A 22,424-nucleotide genomic window follows, 5' to 3' on the forward strand; every position below is an offset into this window, starting at 1 on the left:
AGAAAGAATTGGCCGATAGACAAAACAAAGCACCAGGGCTGCCAAAGCTCAGCTGTAGCTTAACGATAAGCAATAATCGATATATAAGCATTGAGCGCGCACATGTATCGATTTAAATGTATTTGTTTGCCAAAGTTTTTATCTATCTGTAACGCAGTTTTAGTTTTATTTACTTTGACGCAGTGCCTGAAAAAAGTGTTTTGTGTGCTCTTTGATTGACAGTCTGACGTAGTTGCATAGCTGATAACAGGATCAGCACATATGTTTGTAACAGGTACCGCTTAATTGTTGTACCTTTGGCCAAAAGCAAATCATTGACCTGCTGCCTGCCACAACATGAATAAAAAATTCTAGACATGCGCAGCTCAGCACAGATGATTGCACGCAATGCGAAGCAACAGCACCAAATGTATTTGCCGTATGGACGAACGGGCGGACGGAAAGTGAAAGCGACGACAATTCAGCCAACGCGACGTATGAGCAACATTTATCCCGATTGCCAGTGCGACTCCAGTTTTCTATACGCCAAGTTGTGCGCGCACCACCCAAAAACAGCAAAAAAAAAAGTAATAGTAAAAAAATATAAATATATAAAAATACATAAAGGAAACTACATTAAAAAGGCAAACAATTTACGTGCGTGCGATGCGATTTGTTTAAAAAGAAATACATTTGAAGCATTTGAAACAATCAACAACTGCGCGTCGACTGCCAATAAAAATCCATTAACATATGTAAATTATAAACAGCTACGACCCCGGCGCCCAGGCAACTTCAATTTGTGGGTTTCCAAATATTTCGTTATTCATTTTTCCTCTTGTTGTTGTTTTTTTTTTTTTTTGTTGTCGGTTCTGCTTTTCAAATATTTATGTCAGTGGCTCAAATATTGATTTCAATCTAGACTGTGTGCGTTTCTTTGCTTATGTTATTTTTTCGAGTGCCTTGCTAAGAGCTTGCTAAGTCCTCAAACATTTCTCGCTGACACCTTCAGCGCTGAGCTTGGGGGCTGTTTGGGGTTTTTTTTATATATATTTTTTTTTGTGGCTTTGCAAACGTCTTCGCATCATATTTCATTTAGCCAAATGTGCTTAGCTACGTTTTTTGGTTGCGTCTGCAATTTCATGTGGGCATTTTCACGTCAAAGTCTTAATATAAGCTAAAGTTAAAATTTGACTGAATTTATTGGAATATTTATTGAATATTTACAATGTACATTTACATTTTAGTAGCCTATCTAATTTGAATGCTGTTTGCATTGTTCATTTTATTTATTTAAAAAATTCGATTAAATTAAAATAGAGCAGACACAGTTGATCATATTTATTTACATTTATTTATTTAGAAAAATAAGAAAAAGAAATTACAAATTATATTTAATATTTAAATCTATATGTAAAAAAAAAATAAGAAACATTTACTAGATTTCTGGAGTTATTTAATTGTAGAATGTTTCAACATTTGTTGCATGAATTGGAGAAAAGCCTATCACAAAAAATAGTTGGTATGAATTAGTAGGTTAATATTATGCTAAAATATATATTGAAAATAATGCGATACAAATTTGATGAGATAATTAAATTACCCTCTGCAATTTTATAAAATCGATTTAAAAATAATAACTCGCCTTACAAAACTCGATTGCTTTTGGCAGATTTTTCCATTTTGAACTGAACAAAAGTACCATAATTCTTGAATGCCAGCAATCTCTTACATTTTATGTTTGCCAATATGTGAGAAGCACACTTTCAACAAATATACCCCAATTAAAATGAAAACTAGTCAAATTAATGACTCATCGAAGTGAACCCTTTCAAATTGAAGTTTTAATCGGTTTTTGTAGATCGTAGATCGTTGAAAACAAATTAAACCAAGATGACCAAAGTGGAGTTGTATAAATCGCGCATCTTTGTGACAATAATACATTTGTGTGCATTGGGTCAATTTGCATATGGCTTGTACTTTAGCAACTTTGAGGTGCAACGGAGCTACAAACTCAAGACGAGTTTCAATCGTCGCCTGGTGCCCGAAACCTTTCCACAGAAATTGCGATTTCTCAGCTACTGGTCGCTGGTAAGTTGACAATAAATATATATAGAACTTTATTGGGTGGCTCCCATATATATCGTGGTCATTATTGCGATATGACGGAAATGCGCCCGCAATCGTTTCAAGTGTGTCCCAGATTCGAAGATATATAAAAATTATATGTATATATGGTTATTGTTGTGTCTTCCATTTATGTCTGCCATATGTTTGTTTGTTTATTTGCCTTGCGTTGGTTTTTTTTTTTTATCTGGGGGTCAACAACTGTGCTGGTTGCTTGGCTGCCTTCCTGACTGCGCCTGGCTGCATCCGTAAACAGCACATGGTATCTTGCAGATACATTTTAAATTCCATACATCCAATTATCCATTCATTTGTTGTCGCTACAAATTGTTACACACACTGTTGCGAAATGCTACATTTAATTTCTCGTATTTATTTTCTCTGGCAAATTTCGTTGGCTTTATTGAATTGTAAAGCTGACCACAAATCATATTGGCCCCCCACAAAAAAAAGAAACAAATGGCGTCCAGCATCTTTGTGGCTGATTTTATTGGCGCGGATCGATGCCAGACTATCTTCTTGGCGTGAATGTAAATATGCACCCGTTTTCTGGGGTGGGTAGGTGCAACAGGAGCTGTGGCAGGGGTGGCAGAAACAATTGCTGGCAACTCATTTACATGCCGTCAAATATTCTCGGTATTTTTCACAGGCTCTTGGCAAACAAAATACCGACAAATTAAATATACATGTCGGCAGCTAAATTAGCTATTCAATTTATTTAAAAGTAATTTGGCTTCTTAATTTATATTGCCTTTTAAATTAGAAATTGTTCTTTTGTTTGGAATTCATTTAAAATGTTTGTTTCGCTTACAAACTTCGTCAAAAGTGAACTTAATTTAAAACCCGCTTTTATTGTGTTTATAATTTGTGCTCTTGATTATTTCGCAACATTTTTGACACATAAATTTCGCATCCAGTTGCTTCTTGGTATATGGTATATATATTGGTATATGCACATATATATAGAATATGTATAAATATATGTAATAAATATATTTATATATTTCCCATTTCGCTACTTGAGCTCAAGTATTTTGAATGCCAAAAACCTTTTTCCAAGTTTGCTTCTTTTTTTCCTTATCTATACAGTTTATCTAGCTTTAGTTAATGCTCTGTCTTTGACGACCTTGGGCGCCCTTGATTTATAATCTCCGCAGATTCTTTGATCTTGGCAAAAAGTGATCTTTGAAAGTGCGCAAATCATATCATCAGCACGTGGATTCAAATATAGATACTATTTGTTGAAGATCTTGTTGGTTTTTTGTTGTTGTTAGTTTCTTGATGGTTTGTGTTTTCCTTTTTTTTTTTAGCAAATGTCTTTCATGTGGAAGTCGGAGCAAGATGGTCGTCGGATCGTCGGTTCGTCGGGTCATGCACACGCACCATTAGCATTACCATCCGGTTGTTTAGGCATTCCTTCGTCGTTTGCTTCCGTCAAGTTTTCCCCTCCTCCCGGACTAAATTGTTTATATCGGCCAAATCACAATGAAAATAAACGCTTCTTTTTTCTACTTATTTTTTTTTTTTGGTTTTTTGCTTTTGCGTTCGCCAAACAATTGCATTGTAAAAGATTCAAACTATATAAGCTATGATCGGCTAGTCGTGAGATATTTATATAAATCTTTGTATGTGCAATATACATGTGTATTTGTGTATGTCTGGAATTGGTTATATATATATATACATACATATATATATATATATATATGTTTGTAGACATGATAGGCACACGTTCGTTTTCATCGCGGATTTTGTGCTATTTATTACTTGAACATTTTTTAAATGAATTTATCGAGCTGAGTATTTTTCAAGAGATTTTGTTTCGTTTATAAAGTTTACACAGAATTTTATATAATTGGTATTGACTGAAGTCAAAAAATGTGACAATTATCTAATATCAAAATTCAAGTAGTAAAATGCATCTATATACATATGCCACATGATTTCTATATAATATTTGTAATATACATGTCAAAATAATTGAGAAATAATCAGGAACTCAAATCATAATTAAAATCAAAAGTGATATTGAAATCTGTTCAGTTTTGACGAAGTTTTGAAACCCTTCAAATGAATTTTGTGTGACTTTCAAGCGAAAAACTATTTCAATATTATCTGGCCATATTTATAATTAATTTGTTTGTATTTTCTTTGCAAAGTGCCTGTGAAAAATACCGAGAAGAGTTGACTAACTTTTCGAACATTTTGTTGAGTTATCTGTGCAAATGGGTTGATCAAAATAAAGACACACATTGAGAGGCTGTAATTTAAAAATTTATCTACATTCAGAAAAAAATTTCACTTAACTTCAGAAATTGAATTCTTTATTCTCTGGTTGGCAGTCTTAAAACTAGGGTTGAATTTTTTCAGGGTAGATTTTTCTAACAATTTTACACATATATATAAAATTTGTTTTTCATTTTAGTTTTCACACATATATTAAAAACATTTTACATAGCTTTGTCATATATTCATATAGCTTAATTTCAAAAAACTTACGATTTACGGGGACTCGAAATAGCGTCGAGTGACTTCAGACTGAGCTACGCCATCTCTAAACCAGATAGCAGCTAAACCCCAATATACTTAGCTGTTTATTATTACTTAAAACAAGAAAAACTTAATAATATTAAGCGCGATTTTGTGAAATTCAAGTCGATAAATTTCGCTGAGTGTAAATATCTGCTTGACTGACGCAACTCAACGCCCCCAAATTAACCATGGCAAATGTCGCTCGTGTTTAGGTTTCAGTTCATTTACAGAGTCAACATGTTGCAGTTGCAACAAATTTTGCTAGTTGTAATCGGGTTGCTTTTATATCTGTTGGAGGCGGAGACGACAACAACGATCAGATGGCACAGTGCTGGTGCCCCAATTGATAGTCCTGCCGCCTGGCTAAATGATTATTTGCCCTGTGCACACGATTTGATTGTGTTTCCCAAATATTATCCGGCCGTGTTGCCATTGCCACCACAGCTATCCATCGGTGGTTTTGTGCTGCCACGTGAAGGTGGCATACTCCTGGCCGAGGATGCAACTATAGAGTTGAGAGCAGGCGTGGGACTTAATCCGGATTGTGGCAACGATAAAGGACGTGCTTATCTAAAGCCGCCCAAGACGAGCAAATGGTTTGATCCTGGCAGCTGGAGCATGCAGCCCGACAGCAGCTCCAGCGGCAGCTCCTCGCTGATGCCGGAGCTGGAACGTGTGCCCTGCGATGATGAGCATGTGGTCATCCCGAGCAATCGTGGCGCACTCGCCTTCGATTTGGAAAATGTACAATTTTTGCGCTTGGGTCAGCTAATCTTGGCCGGCTCCTCCATTTCCAGGAGATATTTACAGGAACTGTTGGGCAGAGATCTGGGACAGCTGTTGTTTCACAATGCGGAGGCTGTCTTCGTGGAGTACTATCGTGGTGAGCTGTGTGGCTGTCACAAGGATTTCGAGAAACTCATCGAACCCGTCTGCCACAATGTGGAGCAGCAATGTCCGGTGCCACATTGTGTGGCACCACTGCGTCCCTTTGGCTCCTGTTGCCTGGTCTGTGGTGCCACTTTGACCATACCCAGTGAACACTGCATGGAGGAGGATAGGAAATCACTGACTAGCTTTATTAGCAAGACAATTGCTGCGGAGGATTTGGCGGATGAGTTGCAGTTCCATGTGAATTATGTGGGTTCCTCATCGCAGTATGGCAATCACTTACAGGCCATCATCTTGGAGCGGGGCAGCTACTCGGAACGAAGTGTCAAGTTCATGGAACATTTGTCTGCGTTGCGCAATCAGAGTAACTTGCTGAAGCAGCAAAGTCAACAGTTGATGTTGCACTACGCTGGTCATCCCTATAATCCCAATGTGAGCTTTGGCTCAGTGCTGCTCATCCTCTTCTGTTTGGTGCTGGTGGGTTTTGTGGCACTGATTATGTTGGCACATTTCTTGCCCCAGCATCCGTATCTGAATCGCCTACCGCAGTGGTTGCATGATCCGCGCAGATGGCGTTGGCCTCACTTGGATCTGCGTCGTTTGCGTCGCAATTTGCTCTTCAATCGTTTCGATAATGCAGCTCAAGCGGAGCGAGGCAGAACAGGCTCGGCTGGCAGTGGAGTGGAGGATTTGGCTGTCATTGGCTATGATGCGCAGAGCGGTGTGGTGCGGGAACGTGCCTTCAATAATCCCATGTTTGAGCAGGAGCAGGAACAGGAGCAGGCAGCGGCGGCTTCGTTGGCACCATCAACTGTGGCACAGCCACAAATCCAATCACATCCAATCAAAATGGAGACGGGTGATTTGGATTTGATCGACAGCGTTGAGGGACACGAGTTGACCGAAATCAATTTGGACTCCTCGGAGGCTGAAAGCGAGATAGAGGAGGAAACCAAGAAATAAATTATATATATTTTATGTGAAGATTTATTAAAGTTGTAATTACTAAACAGGAAGTAAAATAAACAAAATCTAGATACATAAATTAAGTCTAAAATTTTGATTTGGTATATAGATTTGATATATATATATACTCGTATATATGATTATTTAATTATAGTTATTAAATGTTAATGCTTTCACTTCTTCTTATGCATAGAGTTGTAATTATTTAATATTTCTACCCAAATGCATAATGATGTCGGCGATAAGTCCAAAAATAAACGGATCGATTATTGTGTGACAGTCTCATAATGGATGGCGATAATGAGTGGTGTTGTAGTTGTGCGTCATATATATGTATATATATATATATATGTATATTTGTGGTGCTTGTCCCTTGACCTTCTCGCGGCTTTCAGCCAACGCTTGACATTAAATCGATAGTTCGAATTAGTTGCCGCAGATGCAGTTGGAATTTATTCGTTTAACACGCAGCAGCAGAAATGTAAGAAAAAGTGAAAAGTGTTATAAGTGAAAGTGATTATGTTCAAGTGTCAAAATCTGTCGCAGTTGCATATTCATCAAAAGTTTATATTTTTATACTGCTTGCAATTTAAACAAACAAATATGAAACTCAATCTTAAGTTACTTTAGTCCCAAACGATAAGCTCTGTTATCAGCCGCACACACACTCACACACACACACACATGGAGATAATATATGTATGTATGTGCTTAGATTGTGTCTCGCTCTGCTGAAAACCGGCAAACTCATCGTCAGTGTGTTGTGGACTTTAGTGTGCTAAACATGGCAATTTCCAAGTCCAAGAGCAAGGGCTCGACGTCCGCCGGTTTTAATCGTGCTGTGCAACTGATGCTACACCTGACGGCTGTCATTCAATTCAATTATGGTGTCTATTTCTTTCACAATTTGGATATGCCACGCTCGGTTTTTCATCCCTTTGCTGGCAAATTTAAATTTTTAACATTTATTTGTGCGGTAAGCAACAAAAATAACATCAACATTGGTAAAAGTTATTTTGCGTTCTCACGGTTGATTGGCAGCACTGTTCTGTTAAAAAAAAACAATGTTAACACGTTCTGTTGATCGCTTTGTTTGTTACACATGGCTATGCATATACACATATTCATACATACATATATACACATATTCATTCATACATGTTTACCTTCAAAAGATGTTTTCGATGACGTCATAAGTGTTTAAAGTCAAATTTGAAAATCCGGATTTGTCAAAGTCCAGACTATCTGTAGCATTTGTAATTTACCCAATTTTCATTAGTTGTCATGTCAGTATCAGATTTGATCATTATTAATAGCTTCTATTGGAGTACGGAGCAAAAATTGAATTATTATTCAAGGACATAACAATGGGGGAGGGGCGTGGAGTGATAACGGTGCAGTTGCCCATAAACCTGCAAGTGAAAAGTGGCTTAAATTATTAATACCCACTTCAATTTTGCTTAATTCTGTTCGTTTAATTAGAAAAATTGTAACAAGGATATGAACAAAATCTTATCAAAACTTTATTTCTTCCTTTAATGTTTTTATTCATCCAATCAACAAATAAAAATTTCGCTTGAAAAAATGCGCTTAAGCTTAATGCAATGTGCCCAAACATACATAAAATTGGACCAAGCATCGATATAAAAGTCTTTGGCTCATATCGTTAATCGATAATGTTCGCATCACGGTCACACCGCAACGGCAAACTGTCTTCAGTTTCACTTCATTACTGGCCGGCCGTTGTTCGTTACAGTGAAAAAATCAATTGGTTGTTATCAATAAGAAAAGAAAGAAAAGATGGCCAATGGCGCTGCTGCAACACAAACGCTTTTTAAAAGTGTTTTTGGCGCGCTGCGAACACTGCTGCATCTAACTGCAGCTGTACAATTTACGTACGGCATCTATTATGATTATAAATACGTTGAATTTCCAACATCAAATGATGCAAATGCAAAGATAATTTATCATCCGTTTGGTGGCAAATTCAAATATCTTACATTTCTAGATGCGGTAAGCGACAGAAAGAAAATAAACGTCAAGCAATTGAATTTTGATTATCAATGTATTATTCAAGTCAAGTATGAACACGAATGGCAATAACCGGTTACGCTTCAACTGGGGTTTTTGCAGTGATAATATTCCACTTGAATAAACAGCCCTTCAACCCCCATTAAAAATATATAAAAAAAATCATCCCTATTGTATATATATATATTTTTTATTTTTATTTTTGCAGTTAATCCAGGCACTTTATTATATAGTGTCGCTCATCAATGATTTTGTGGGCACCAACGAGCTGGTGCCAAAGCGTCCGCCAGCTATACGCAAATTCAAGGATTGGCTGCTGACAACGCTCGCTTTCCCAGTTGCTCTCAATGTGGGCATTACTTTTTGGACTCTGTATGCAATCGATCGTGAATTGGTCTTTCCCAAGGTGCTGGATGCCGTATTTCCCTCGTGAGTAAATGGACAGTTTCCTTTTTCAATTATTTACTAATTAAAATTCTTGTCGCATTTTAGTTGGCTGAATCATGTGCTGCACACAAATATTGTTGTCTTCATTGTGCTGGAGATGTTTACGTCATATCGTGCGTACCCCAAGCGCAGTAAGGGTCTCACCGGCTTGAGCATCTTTATGGGCGGATACTTGGTGTGGATACACATCATTAAGCACTTTTCCAATGTTTGGGTCTATCCCGTACTAGAAGTTTTATCGCTGCCAAGTCGCATTCTATTCTTTGCAGCTGTACTCGCTTTCACCGGGGGCCTTTATATCCTCGGCGAGTTCATCAACAATGTGGTTTGGGCCAAGGAGGTGAAGCTGTCACAGCGCAAATCTAAGTAGGATGATGGATGGTGTCTATATAGTCAATAATAATAATAATAATAGTAGTCTGTGTGTTAATATCGCAAACTCAATGCATCAAATATATACACAAAGCTGAAGAATTTGCTTAGAGTATATATATATATATATATATATATTTTACACAACTACTTTCAATTAACAACAATTAAATTATAGCATTGCTCCTCCTAATAGTAATTGGCTTAAATAGCAAATACAAACTAAACAAAAAGAAAAGCATTTGTAGTTCTTCAAATTAGATTTGTGCACTTTGCAATTTGAAAATTCGAGTATATGTTTTCTTTATTCCGATTAATTAATGTTGAAGCATTTGTTAATTGCATAATTCATATCAATACAAAAAGCACTGCAAACAACAATCTAATTACCTGCGATTAACATGTAAACTCAATTCTATAGTAATAAAAGAGAATCTAAAATTAAATCAAAGTTTTACTTAAATATAACGCGTAGCTAATTGGCGCCACCTACTGGCAAGAAAACAAAGTCAATTATCAGAGTTATCACGTAGTTTGATGCTTTGTGGGTGGTCTACAAGCAAAGAGAGCTTGCAATGCAGCCCTTTGCACATAAATCAGCTGCTCTCTAGCTGTATTGTTATGATTGGTCAATTAATATATATCACTCCTTATATATTAAAAATGAAGAAGAAGACGTTGCAATAGAAATCAGGTGGGCTAAATGTACTTGTTTTCACCTGCACAGCAAACGCTCAGTCTTGTGTAACTTTTCATTGTAAATGTTCATCTGTTCCTCTACTTTTCTACCTGCTCATATCACAATACAAAACAAAAGAACGCCCCTCTTTAGTCGCTACCTGCTGCACAATTTTAAACTCACGCAAGGCCAAAGGTCAGCATTGTAAACATGAACAGAGACGAAAACTTCGGATGCATGTCTAATTTAATTCTATTTTATTTATGTCTCTGACCCTAGTCAAGGGTAGTTGCGTTATGAGGAAATGTTGAGGCATTAATTGTCTGTTTACAATATCCAATGATATTTTTATAACATAGCAGGGGATACTATAAACTCATAGGGACTGAGATCGGATGACGTCACATAACACATACATATATATCTATATATAAATGTATACATATGTGTGTATGTCTGTCAATCCTTTCAGTCGATTTTATGCACCTATTTGCTTTAAATTTTTACTATAACCACAATAGTAGACTTAACTTTCCGTAGCCAATTAGTACATGTACTAAAAAATAGTGCTGTAAAATGTGTTGCATTATTCGAACTGAAACAAAAGCTTTAAATTTTCCGTGCACTGTTATTTTTTTTGTTTATTTAATACATTTCAAAAGCTCATAATTAAAGATCGGATTTTGTAGCAAGGCACATATGAGATTGAAGAGTAGTTTAGTAATTCGAATATCCTCGCAAGTTCTAATAATACAATATCAAAAGATAAGTTTACACTGTACTCGATTTAAGTGTAAATATATTCCTGTATTTGTTTACTCTAATTTTAGACTGAAGAAAATAGACGCCTAGAAATTCAAACTCGATTTGCGAGCGTTCAAAATGAGCTGAATTTGATCCGAGATTTGATATGTTTACAATAAAAATGTATGAAAAATGAGGCCAGATTTAAAATCGTTTTATTAGTTACAAAATGTATAATTGTAAAATACTTTTTCTAAGGCACTGTTTAACACAAATTGATTTTTTAAATTTCGATTTCATTTCGTTGTGTTTTTGAGCTGCCTCCAAAAAAATGGCGTCTTATTTGTACATTTAAAACAACATACATGAAATACAAACTAAGTTAAGGAAACAGTCATTATACATAGCCACATATATATATATCGAAAAACATATATATATATATATATTCTAGTACTTGTAAACTTTGCAAACTTATGTGCTAATGAGTATTCGTATTCATATTCGTATTCGAATTTGTGGTCATAAATTCTTATTATTGCTAATCGTTAACTGATCGAAATGGAAGATGGTTTGAGTTTTAGAAACTTAAATATAAATGCGTTTAATTGTTTAAATTCGTAGCTCTACTTCGAGGGCAGCAGCAACATTTTGAGCTTATCCGATTCGCTCATCAGCGTTGGCTCCTTGTGGTGTCCTACTCGTGGATGTCCGAGCAGCGATTGCATTTCGGTGGCATCCTCATTGGTTAGCTCGTTGCGTTGTCGACTTGCCGCATTTAGTAGACGCATTGCCTGTTGCAACTCCTCATTCCCATAGGTGGGCAACGTGTGCGTGGCAATCTCAAAGGGATTCGCTTGGATGCCCACATCACAGCTGGTTTTGCTGTTCCGTGAATTTGGTTTGCCCGTCGACATGCCCGAATATGAACTGTGCAACATGCCACCCAATTGCAAATCCAACTCCACCGATGAGCAGCTCAACGAATCCCCATTCACATCCATTGCAGCGGCCAATTGTCGTGCATAATTCCGCTTAAAATCACTATTCGAATCCATATCCAAGTCCAACTCGAGTCGATGTGGTTTGCTGTGCTCCTTGCGTGATTTGCGACTGCGTTGTGAATTGCGTGAATGTCGATGGGATTCGCTCGATTTTTGCATATGCTTAAAGAAATGCTCCAAGGCAGCTGCCTTATTTCCATTGCCATTGGTCAACTCTTGAATTTTGGGTGCCGCAATGTCCAAATCATCATCATCATCCACATCATCATCATCGTCATCGCTCAACTCCTGTTTAACGACCACATTGAGATCTCGTATTTTGAGCGAGGTGCGTGAATTATCCTCTTCATCCGAACTGGTTGTCATGCCCTGATTCTGCAGAAATGGCAATATAAACTGTCCATTTTTCTGTATGAAATCCGTAATGATGCTCGGATCGGCATTGCGACGTGTATGACTATTGTGCTTCTTGGTGCTCTGGGCAAACATGTTCACTTTGTGACTAGCATTCGGATACGTTGTCTTCTTCAGTGCAATCACTTGAGATTCAACGGAGGTGCTGCTCTCACGCCTGCCACGTCCAGCACTGTTGCATTTAGCACGCCCGCTGCTCGCCGCATAGAAATCCCGGCGGCGTTGGGTGCGCTTGTTGCTGCTGGAGGCATAGCCATGTTTGCCATGTCCGTGACGTGAACGCGAAGCGACTTTCGTCTTCATTTCGGCAATCTTGACGGACACCTGGGAATCTACAGAGTTGCGTCGCGACTCAACGGAAACGTGTCGGACACTAACACTTATTTCCGAGTCCAGGGAGTTCTTGCGCCCGGCAGCCGGCTGTCCCTGACTGGAGGAGTTTGTGTTGCCCGTGGTGACGCCAGTCAAAGCTGCGCGACGTATCACACATTTTGGTAGATAATGCATCCACGTAGAGCTCATCGCATTCGTCTCCGATGAATTCAAATCGTTCACATCGAAATTGAGTCCGACGGGATCGGTGTGTGTATTGTGTAGCGTTATCGACAATCTACCTTTGTCAACGAAAACTTTACGCTTGGCCCACGTTTGTGCTATGACTTTGTGCTTGGCCATTTTAACCTCCTCGACAACCTCCTTGCCGCACTTTCTAAAAACAAAATAAAATGAATATACTAATTCAATGATTTTCTTGTAGAACTTACTTTTTTATGTAGCGTTTCCAGGTCTCAATGGACGATGGCGTCCAACACCAAGTAGACATAAGAATGCCAGAGCTGAACAGGCATAGCAGATGCAATTGCAGCACACCAACACTGGGTCGATTATCAATCTTGCACACGCTGTTCTCATCATAAACGGAACTGATGCGACAACTGAAAGAGAAAACAAACAGAATTGTGGATAAATCGAAGAACGATATGAAACTTAATGTGAAGAATGTGAAGTCGATTAGTTCTAGTGCAAAATATATAAATGAGAGCAATATGAAAATAGAATGCTGGATAAATCGAAGACTGACATGAAGATTAATCACGCATTTTAAGTCGATTAGTTTTAGTATAAAATATATAACTGAAATTGAAGAATGACAAAGATAAAACTTTAATTTAAAATTGATTATTCTTTGTACAAAATATATAACTAAAATCCATAAGAAAACAGAATGCTGCATAAATCTAAGAATGCTATCAAGATCAAGAACTTTAAACCGATTAGCTTTAGAACAAAATATGAATGCATCGCCTCAATTCAACTTTCCAATACATATGTTAACTTGATGGCAATCCTAAATGTCTAATTCAATTATTATATTCTCACAAATATTTCAAACTCACATGATATAATTCCTGAAACTTTCGGCCCACTCTGCAGAATGACGAAACTCTGTCACATGACACGTAATTGCAACGAGTATAAAGATGAGCGATAACAGCGCACAGACGCCCATTCGCATAATAATCAGATGGATTTTATTGCTGGCCGATGTGGATTTGATATCATTAGCAAAGTGCTTAAGCCCAAAAAGCATAATCATGCCGCGTGTGATGAAATAGCCGCCAATGAGTATGACGCCACAGAGTGGACCGAGTAGCAAAGCGGCTCGCATCCCGTGATTGATGTAGCCAACAAAACAGATGCCCACAATTCCATTACCATCCACCTCGCTGAGCGCCATTGTCGTTATGGTCAGCACCAGTGGCAGAGACCAGGCAATCAGATGAAAATACGATCCCTTCTTATCGATGCGATCCTGAACATGACCCATGGCACGCCAGTGCCAGGCATAGGTGAGGAACACAAACCACACCATGCCGGCAGTTAGAAAATAATAGACGAGCACAAAGATCACAATGCAGGAGAGATTCTCGCCGGCTGTCGGTTCCGAGTGACGCAGCGTGCCATCCTTGCGACAGACAATATCCTCCCGAGATCCGGATGTAAATTGCACCAACCACCTGCAAATTATAAGCATTTTAATCCAAAAATATATATTATTTAAACACTTAACTGTTCACATTTTAATTGTTAGTCATGTCACGTCTAATGAAAAATTATTAAACAATAAAACGTAAAATTTAACCATAAAAAAAAATGCATAAAAAGAAATTATTCGCCTACTTTGGATACTATAATAAGCAATACGATTGACAAACTTAATTAACATTTTTATCTATCAAAATAAAGTGCATTAAGCACGCTCGTTTGGCTACTATAATAAACCAATATTTCATAATATAATTTATGAATTTAACCGACATTTTTAACTATAAAAGTAAATTGCATTAAACAAAGATATTCGCTTATCTTGGCTACGCAATAATAAACAATTATTAAATAATACAATTTATAAAGTGCACCCAACATTTTGTACGCTCTTTTTCGCTACTCACCCAAAACAGGAGATAAGAAAGCAGAGATTGATGTAGAAAACGATCACAGCGGGATATTTGTTGGCATTCTGCCAGTCGATGAGAAATGTGGCGACCACAAACAGATTGGAGAGCAGACAAATGCTGCCGCCATAGCCGATTAGTTTGTGTATCTGCCGATGCTCATCGTCCGTATACAAGGGGTCCTTGCACTGCACACCACAACCCTCAATGCCCGGATAATAACTGGCCGCATTATCAGCCGGCACCAAAGGCGGCATACATCGACCAGTTACATTGAATTTCATTTCACGTGCATCATTACTGCATTTCATGGGAAACAACGTTTCATTGCAGCGAAGAAATTTTGGAAAAAATGTGGTATTATAAAGCACACGGCACGGCTCAAGCGTAATCTTGCACATTTCATAGGAAGGCAGGTAGACCATATCCTGACCATCAATCTCTTCGCACTTCGGCTTGAAAACGGCGCACAAAAATGGCTGCAAAAGGGAACACATCATTATTATGGATTGGCAATAAATGTGGGTTTCTTTAAAACCGAGATCTTTTTTTCACCTGGATGACCGCCCAGCATTTGGGCACATGTCGCAGGGCATAATAACTGCTCAGGACTTCGTCCAGTTCTCGCTCCTTGCGATAATCGGTGAGTCCCAGACTGGTGTATGCATAGGGCAGCTTGGAGCCAAAGCAAGTGTTGTGGGTGCTATTCACCTCCAGGCAGCGACCGCGACGCACACATTGAATATGCCTACTGTCGAGGCCATCGAACCACGGCTTGTCGTCCTTGCCCTTTTTACCATATAGTCGATAATTTGTAGTGCCATTGATGGGCTCCAAATCCACTTGTGTGGAGGAATTGGCAGTTGCTGCAGCTGCTGATGATACTGATGTTGTCCTCGTTTTGTATTTTGTGGAATCGAGATTCGCATGGCTCGCCGTTGAGAATCCGGCCAGCAACAGGTAACAAAGTGTAAAAATGCTCCTAGTGAAGATTTTAATTTAATTTCATGCATAGTCAGGTATTTGCATATATATTGGCAACTGCCTTCTGCATACTTACGTTGGCATTTTGTGTGGTGATTGCCTCACTAGCGATATTTCCTATAAATAATATTATAGTATTAAACGCAGCCTTTGTTGAATATTAATTTCCAACGCAATCGGGCCTTGTTGGTTCGCCACAATAAATCGTAATCAATGCATTTTGTAGCTGTTTTGCTAGCAATGCGTTGTTTTTTAAACAACACTGATTTTTAATTCATTCAGAAAAAAATGAAAGAAATGAAGTAACAAAATGAAAATGAAAATGAAAATTAAATACACCGCTAACAGAGCAGTAGAGCAACAAATGAGCGTTGTTTGATTTGTCGCAGCAAAGACCACCCACCAGGCACTCAGACTATCGAAGATGTGACTATCGACAAGTGTGTATATCGATGGTGGGTACGATAGCTAAACACAAGTAGCGGAAAATATATCGATGTGTGGCGTTTGTTTTAACATCCCTGGCCATAGTTTGGCTTGTGCAAATTTATACACGGGCATTATAAAAACGAAGCTGGCTTGATTTAAAACACAAACACTTTGTGCAATTTGTTGAAATCAAAGGGCCAATCAATTGGTAGCCATGGATGCTGCACCAGCTGTCGCGCTGCACGCTACAAACGAATCAAACAAACAATTAACTCAACCCCCGGCCCCGGCGGCCGCTGCGCCAAACGAAAATGGTGTACAAACAGCAGCAAAAAAATCTGAAACATCGACAGCGACTCCGGGCTCCGGTACGTATAAACGACGGCTTTTGATTACTAAATATTAGTGTGTGTGCGTGTGTGTGTGCGTGTGTGTGTGCGTGTGTGTGTGCGTGTGTGTGTATGTGTGTGTTCACAATATTGTTATTTGATCTAACATGGTTTGTTTATTTTCGCTTTGTTTTTTTTTTGGTCTTTAGAAACGCATTCCAATATCACCGAGACTGGCAAAGTGCTCGAAGCGCAAAAAACGAAATTGAAATGCGATTTGCCCACTGAAAAGGTATTAATTACAATATGCAGCGCCGATCGAAAGAACAAAAAGACATTCATGTCCTTGCCCAGCAGAAAGGATGTTATAGAAAAAGGTATGTGTGCTACGCTGGGGTTTCCTCAAATTCATTTTTCGGGGAAATGCTGTACGAACTTAAAAATTTGACTTATTTTTTTAAATATATATAGTTTTTCAAGCTCAAAAATTTGAGTTTTTTAAATATACATTTATTTCAATATTTATATATACATATTTATTAGATACCTGGAAAACATTGCATTCATTAAATTTGTAAAGTATTTATTTGAAATTGTTTTTATTAAAATCAAAATGTTTGCATATCCCAGCGCAAACTGTATTCTCATATTCCCAAAATCAACTAAAATATTTATTTTCATCATCTTAGCACACAAATACGGCTTGTTGGGCAGCACCATTGTGCTCGAGAGCAATGGCTGTGAGATCTGCGAGGATGAGGTGCTCCTCTTTGCGGCCAAGGAGAAAATACTGTTAATGCTGTTAGCCGAAAGTGATGAATATATAATACTACCTCCACCATCGCCGCTAAATCGTTCCGATCGCGCTGGCAGCTCCATTGATCCCAGCTTTGTGTCGAATGCCAATGATTCGACGGTGTCGAACGATGAGACGCTTTCCCTGGCCAGCATAACGCCGAGCAATTCAAAGACATCGACGGCATTGTTTAAAGACTTCTCGATACCTTGGTCAAAGGTACCCAATGATATTATGAGACTATTGCGCAATAAAACCAGTTTAGGCAAACGACTCAATTCGCTCGCCAATCTGCTGGTGGATGCATTGAGAGAACGCTCGGCTCACATACCGACCAGGGTGTTTCGTGAGGTTGCCCAGCAGGCGGCCGAAAAGTATCCGGAATCGTTGCTGGAAAAGGATCGTGAGGGACAACAGATTGCGACGACGCCCCAATCGCTCATCTCGAAGATGATCAATCGGAACAATGCACTGAATCGGCCACAGAAACGTGCCAGCTCGTCGGGCACATCGGATCTGCACATCACCAGCAGCAGCAGTCTGAGCACCAAGAAACGCAAATCATCGGCTCCACATGCGGCCAATGGGAATGCCAAATCTGTTGCCCTCAATCGTGATCTGGAGCACAAGAAGGAACTGCTGATTGCCAGTTATCGTGGCAGCTCCACTGTTGACATAGCCACCATAGCCGAATATATGAAGGAATGCTTTCCATTACAACGGGAATTCTTCAATAATAGCGAAAAGATTCCAGATATTACGGCCATCAAGGATAATTGGCCGTATATCTTTAACAAGGATCTGCTCTATCAGCACTTTGAGCTGCTCATGTCCATTGATCCCCGAGTGCTCGAGAAACGCTTTGCCAGCGAACGAGATCGCATCTTTAAATTCTTCAAGACGTCCAAAAATAAGAAAATCAACGATTTGGAGGAGAACAATGCGAATGTTGTCCGCGGACTGGCATACCATTTTAACGAGGATCCCGACTACATATTCATGAAACTCGACAATGGCGCATTGCCAAAAGATGTCCAGCAAATCAACCCAACCAATGCGCCTTGGGTGGCTCTAGTCAGTGAGTAACGAACGATTTATCTTTCTTTAGGTTGTTGTGAAATACTTAGAAGATTAAAAGGGAAGCCATCTATGTTCCCATATAGTATAGTGTTTTTTTTTTCATGAGGATTCGGTTCGCTTCTTTTTCACTATCTAAATTCTGCGTGAAGTTTGCTTGCAGAAATTTAGTAATATTGAGCTAACTGTACACATTACGGAGTTGATCTCATTGGATCTCAGTAACATATAGTGAATATCCAAACACCGGACTCTAACTATATTCTATTAGAGAAGCTACATGCATAAATTTTAGAAATTTACTTTCTGAATAGTAAGATGAGTTGCTCTTGGCTTTAAAAATATGGCGATTTACCAACATTTTGGTCGACTATTTTAGGAGTGTATTAAAACCACATTGTGTAGCAAGTATCAAATTATTTAAATATAAGAATTCTTTTTATATATAATTTAAAATCTTTAACTAAAATCTCTTTATTTTCCAGATACACCAACATCATCCGGCGGCGTCAGCGGCGTCACTGAAGCCACCCAAATAGAGGCAATGGTCTACATTGAGGGACAGATAATGAGCACGTTTGCTGCCAGCGATGTGGATTTGCCAGATATTGTTGCCCAATTGCTTTGCTACTATTATACCTTCAACATGATGTACCCCAAGGAAGCCAATCAAACACTCGAATTTATCGTCATATATTTTCTACAAAATTCACCGGAACAGGCGCGCAACTCCAAAAAGTGTGTAACCGGCAACAGTAAATACAATCAGCTCATCGCCAAACTGGCAAATGCTGCAAATGGTTGAGATACGTTGCGGATGCCTGATGGATGCGGAGATGATAGCGATGATGTCTCATGTCTCATACTGTTTAGTTTACATATTTATATTATTTTACAGATCCCCATTCACTATATACTCCCCCTATATTTAAGATGAGATTTACATAAATTGTGTGTAGTGTACTTATGTTGTGTATACATTCTGATTTGTCCAAAAAAAAGAAAACAAAAATCACAATTGTTTTGTTATATCTTTTTTTTACTTTTAGTTATTGCGAAATTTATTGTTCTTGTTAAGAGGTTGGATTTGATCTTTGTGCACTTTGCAAGCGTTTCTCTTCATATCCTGAATGGCTGCATTTAAGCTATCATTTTTTTGAGTCATTACCGCTTTGGTTAATTTTCTGCGTAGATAATTGCGTTGCGTAAAGTCCATATTTTGAGGATTTTCCATAATCGATCTTTTCGTCTTGCTGGTCATGGTTTCTTTATAGTTCTTTTTGCCTGGGTTTGTCTTGGATTCGGATGTTTCAGCAGCGTTGTTGTCATCATCAAAACTTTCCCATTTGGTTTTTGTGTTGCGACTTGTTTCGATTATGTTGCGTCTGTGATTTTGTTCGCGTTGCCTGCGAAATTCCTTGGCCTGCGCGCTGTTCATATCGAAGCGTTCCGCGTTGCGCTCTTCGTGTTCGCCATCCAAAATGTCATTCTTCACATGATTCCACGGCTGCGAAGTCTCTTCGGGAACAGGCTCTGCTTCGGTGCGTCGAAATGCATTCGGTGTAAACTTCTTCTTACCCCAATTCTTGGAGCGATCAGCCACATCTCTTTTATGTCTATTATTTAGCCTTTTAACATCTGAATGAAACATTTTGTTAAATATTTCGATGGCAGCAGAAAATGTAAACAACACGCTGAGCGCTAATGTTATCGTTGTATCGATGTTAAGCGATTGGCTGATATATTTTATACTGGGTGTAATATATTTTTGGCAATGTTGTTTTTTGAGTACGTGAATATTGAAAGTATATATGGGTTTTATAGTACTTAAGATGCAATTTGGCTACATATTTAATTCAGCTTAATTGTTTTTTCACACATATAAACTAATCGATATATCGCACGTGCTTTTCGATTACTAATTTACTAACGATGTTAATTGTTAGGTATCAATAGTGTCGATATTGACCTGCCGAGCATCGATACTTCTTTAACACGTGCAAGCGGTTTTGGTTTGTTCGAGTTTTTTTTTGAGCTGCGACGGTTTGCCTACAAGAAAAGATGCAAGGCGGCAGAGAAAGACGTCCCAGCGGCAATTGGCAAAATAACTCCGGCGCCAATGACTATCATTTTGGGAATAACAACAGCAATCAAGCGAATGGAAACTGGGCCGGCAAACGACACAATCCGAGTGATAATTTTAATCGTAATGCAGGACGTGGAGGATGCGGAGGAGGAGTCGGCGGCGGCGATGAGAGTTTTGAGAAATTCCGAGATCCAAATCAGCTGCAATCGTATCCGAATCGACAGCAATTAAGTCAACGCCGATTTCAAGATAATAATCATCGGGATAATCGAAAACATGAACAAAGAGGAAATAAAGGACGCAGAAATGATAAATTTGGTAGAAATGGCAAAGGCAGTAGCAATGATAAAGGTGGTCGACGAGGCGTCGGTCGCGGTGGTCGCAACAATGGAGCAGGTGCAGCTGGACCCTGGTACAATGATGGCGCAATGCCAAATGATTTGTTCTACTTCGACAACGGGCAACTGGGCAAAGAGCAGAGCGCAACAGGTTCTGTAGAACAAACAATTGCTCCACCAGTCGCTGGAGAGCCACCCACTGAAGCCGCGCCTGCAATTGTAATGCCTGTCGTCGAGGCGACGGCGGTAGTTGAGAAACCAGCTGCTGCTGCTACTCAGCCTCCTACCTTCATCAATGCAGCCAACATAAAGAAGGAAAAGAAAGATCCGTCGCCCAAAACAAAACCGGCAAAGCCAGCAGAGAGTAGCGCGGACAGCTCCTCGAGCAGCTCTGATGAGAGTGTCGAAGCTGGCGAGGTGGTTAGAAAAAGAGAAGCTGCCATTGTGCACAAGGCAAAGGTTAAGAGTGAGATCGCAGCTAAGCCACCTGCCCCCTCATCCTCCTCCTCCGAAGAGGAATCCGACGATGATACACCCTCGCCAGTTAAGGTCCAAACGGTGGCCAAGGAATCAACTCCCAAGTCTGCGAAAACGCTGAAGAAACACGCCTCCGAAGAGGACGTCGTTTGCCTGGGCAAAGAGAGACGGAAATTCACTATACCCGACGAGGATGAGCGAGATGTAGACGATGAGGAGGACCCAAGCAGCGGGGTCGAAGAGCAAAAGTCCGTCAAAAGCAAGGAGAAGGCGAACCATCCATGTGGCATATGCGATAAAAAGGTGAGTTTTTTTAGTTAATCCTCAGCTCGCTGCTAAAAATCTTCCCTTTCCTTTCACAGGGACACACTTCCTTCGAGTGCCAGATGATCTGCCGGAACTGTTCGGCATCCTATCATAGTCTCAAGAACTGCCCGAATCCTCCCAATTTAAGCATAGCTTTGCAGGCATTCATGGAGTTTACCATGCAACAATTGACCGTCTTCAATGTGGATAAGCGTTTTGCATTTCCCGCCGGAGTGGTCAGCACAACGCCAGCGATTTCTCAACCAACTCCTCCTGCCGTCAAGTCCAAAAAAGATAAACAACGTACGTTGATTAAGAAATCGAAGAAAACTCCCAAAAAGAAACTTAAAATTGAAAAGCACGATAGCGATGATGATGATGAGGAGGATGATGACGATGATGATGATGAGGCTGATGCAGATGCAATTAGCGAGAGTGACAGCGAGAGTGAATCAAGCAGTGATCCCAAGCCAGCGTTGAGCAAAACGAAAAGGAAGCGTTCTTCCACCAAGCAGGCGCCAAATATGCCACCGGCAGCTGCATTTCCATTTCCACTGCTAGCAGCCGGCTCCCATTACAATCCAATGATGTATCCCTATGCAGCACCATTCAATTTTCCCAAATAAGTTTCTAGTCTGCATACAAGTTTGGAGTTGTATATAGACCGCATTCAGAAATAGTGTTGTAGGTATTAAGTTTTAAGATTATTGTACGAAAGCTAAGACGATGAAAATTTTGTGAAGATCACGATGGACTTTTTATGATGTTTTTTCTTTAATTAGAATAAATGTGTAATGTTTTTTAATCGTGAACTACGCGCATTTTCGATTCTAACCAGGGTGGCAATGCATGCGTAGCATATAACTGTTGTGAATGAGAACCCAGTAGCCCTGGCACACAGCTGTTGCTTGCTATGCTGCTGTTTTCACAGCCAAATAGGATTGGATTGCGGCATACAAC

The 22,424-nt window shown here is 39.2% G+C and overlaps 6 protein-coding genes and 1 long non-coding RNA gene across 10 annotated transcripts; 5 read left to right on the top strand and 2 right to left on the bottom strand.

Annotated features, from left to right (window-relative positions):
* Nucleotides 1-514: 514 nt before the first annotated feature.
* LOC6561755 (androgen-induced gene 1 protein) lies at nucleotides 515-9,791 on the top strand. 4 transcript variants are annotated; one of them, XM_032735976.2, is made up of 4 exons: nucleotides 515-781; nucleotides 1,841-2,070; nucleotides 8,735-8,955; nucleotides 9,019-9,791. In XM_032735976.2, the coding sequence occupies exons 2-4, from the start codon at nucleotides 1,873-1,875 to the stop codon at nucleotides 9,341-9,343; spliced, it is 744 nt and encodes a 247-aa protein (XP_032591867.1). In that variant the 5' UTR covers nucleotides 515-781; nucleotides 1,841-1,872; the 3' UTR covers nucleotides 9,344-9,791. The 4 variants fall into 4 exon arrangements, with proteins under 4 accessions (XP_032591867.1, XP_043070610.1, XP_032591868.1 ...); XM_043214675.1 differs by having other exon boundaries at nucleotides 517-566; nucleotides 1,652-2,070; XM_032735977.2 differs by lacking the exons at nucleotides 515-781; nucleotides 1,841-2,070 and adding an exon at nucleotides 7,265-7,471.
* On the top strand, nucleotides 4,746-6,574 carry LOC6561756 (protein amnionless). The gene has a single exon (XM_001989084.3). The coding sequence runs from the start codon at nucleotides 4,834-4,836 to the stop codon at nucleotides 6,490-6,492; it is 1,659 nt and encodes a 552-aa protein (XP_001989120.2). The 5' UTR covers nucleotides 4,746-4,833; the 3' UTR covers nucleotides 6,493-6,574.
* Nucleotides 9,792-10,063: 272 nt separating the features above from the next.
* LOC116805247 lies at nucleotides 10,064-10,971 on the top strand. The gene is made up of 2 exons (XR_004365083.2): nucleotides 10,064-10,219; nucleotides 10,855-10,971. It is a non-coding gene; the product is annotated as an uncharacterized LOC116805247 (long non-coding RNA).
* Nucleotides 10,972-11,203: 232 nt separating this feature from the next.
* LOC6561754 (protein smoothened) lies at nucleotides 11,204-15,908 on the bottom strand. The gene is made up of 6 exons (XM_001989082.3): nucleotides 15,703-15,908; nucleotides 15,198-15,624; nucleotides 14,640-15,121; nucleotides 13,584-14,204; nucleotides 12,951-13,121; nucleotides 11,204-12,895 (listed from the first exon to the last, which is right to left on the bottom strand). The coding sequence occupies exons 1-6, from the start codon at nucleotides 15,708-15,710 to the stop codon at nucleotides 11,395-11,397; spliced, it is 3,210 nt and encodes a 1,069-aa protein (XP_001989118.1). The 5' UTR covers nucleotides 15,711-15,908; the 3' UTR covers nucleotides 11,204-11,394.
* A 21-nt stretch (nucleotides 15,909-15,929) lies between these two features.
* On the top strand, nucleotides 15,930-19,275 carry LOC6561753. Its single transcript, XM_001989081.2, has 4 exons — nucleotides 15,930-16,423; nucleotides 16,594-16,761; nucleotides 17,074-18,258; nucleotides 18,743-19,275. Exons 1-4 carry the CDS (start codon nucleotides 16,270-16,272, stop codon nucleotides 19,060-19,062), a joined length of 1,827 nt encoding a protein of 608 aa, XP_001989117.1. The 5' UTR covers nucleotides 15,930-16,269; the 3' UTR covers nucleotides 19,063-19,275.
* Nucleotides 19,252-19,923, bottom strand: LOC6561442. The gene has a single exon (XM_001989080.3). It carries the CDS (start codon nucleotides 19,906-19,908, stop codon nucleotides 19,303-19,305), a length of 606 nt encoding a protein of 201 aa, XP_001989116.1. The 5' UTR covers nucleotides 19,909-19,923; the 3' UTR covers nucleotides 19,252-19,302.
* A 318-nt stretch (nucleotides 19,924-20,241) lies between these two features.
* On the top strand, nucleotides 20,242-22,223 carry LOC6561441 (protein mushroom body miniature). Its single transcript, XM_001989079.2, has 2 exons — nucleotides 20,242-21,461; nucleotides 21,521-22,223. Exons 1-2 carry the CDS (start codon nucleotides 20,319-20,321, stop codon nucleotides 22,088-22,090), a joined length of 1,713 nt encoding a protein of 570 aa, XP_001989115.1. The 5' UTR covers nucleotides 20,242-20,318; the 3' UTR covers nucleotides 22,091-22,223.
* Nucleotides 22,224-22,424: the final 201 nt, after the last annotated feature.

The sequence above is a fragment of the Drosophila grimshawi genome, unplaced genomic scaffold (assembly GCF_018153295.1).
Source record: "Drosophila grimshawi isolate 15287-2541.00 unplaced genomic scaffold, ASM1815329v1 contig_1377, whole genome shotgun sequence".
Lineage (NCBI taxonomy): Eukaryota > Metazoa > Arthropoda > Insecta > Diptera > Drosophilidae > Drosophila > Drosophila grimshawi.

Coding starts and splice junctions, on each gene's coding strand:
- LOC6561756 (XM_001989084.3), top strand. CDS start 4,834: ATGTCGCTCGTGTTTAGGTTTCAGTTCATTTACAGAGTCAACATGTTG.
- LOC6561755 (XM_001989083.3), top strand. CDS start 8,296: ATGGCCAATGGCGCTGCTGCAACACAAACGCTTTTTAAAAGTGTTTTT. Junction 8,509..8,734: donor ATCTTACATTTCTAGATGCG/GTAAGCGACAGA, acceptor TTATTTTTGCAG/TTAATCCAGGCACTTTATTA. Junction 8,956..9,018: donor CTGGATGCCGTATTTCCCTC/GTGAGTAAATGG, acceptor GTCGCATTTTAG/TTGGCTGAATCATGTGCTGC.
- LOC6561754 (XM_001989082.3), bottom strand. Junction 14,205..14,639: donor TTTCTTATCTCCTGTTTTGG/GTGAGTAGCGAA, acceptor TATAATTTGCAG/GTGGTTGGTGCAATTTACAT. Junction 12,896..12,950: donor TGGAAACGCTACATAAAAAA/GTAAGTTCTACA, acceptor TTTTGTTTTTAG/AAAGTGCGGCAAGGAGGTTG.
- LOC6561753 (XM_001989081.2), top strand. CDS start 16,270: ATGGATGCTGCACCAGCTGTCGCGCTGCACGCTACAAACGAATCAAAC. Junction 16,762..17,073: donor AAAGGATGTTATAGAAAAAG/GTATGTGTGCTA, acceptor TCATCATCTTAG/CACACAAATACGGCTTGTTG. Junction 18,259..18,742: donor GCCTTGGGTGGCTCTAGTCA/GTGAGTAACGAA, acceptor TTTATTTTCCAG/ATACACCAACATCATCCGGC.
- LOC6561442 (XM_001989080.3), bottom strand. CDS start 19,908: ATGTTTCATTCAGATGTTAAAAGGCTAAATAATAGACATAAAAGAGAT.
- LOC6561441 (XM_001989079.2), top strand. CDS start 20,319: ATGCAAGGCGGCAGAGAAAGACGTCCCAGCGGCAATTGGCAAAATAAC. Junction 21,462..21,520: donor GTGGCATATGCGATAAAAAG/GTGAGTTTTTTT, acceptor TTCCTTTCACAG/GGACACACTTCCTTCGAGTG.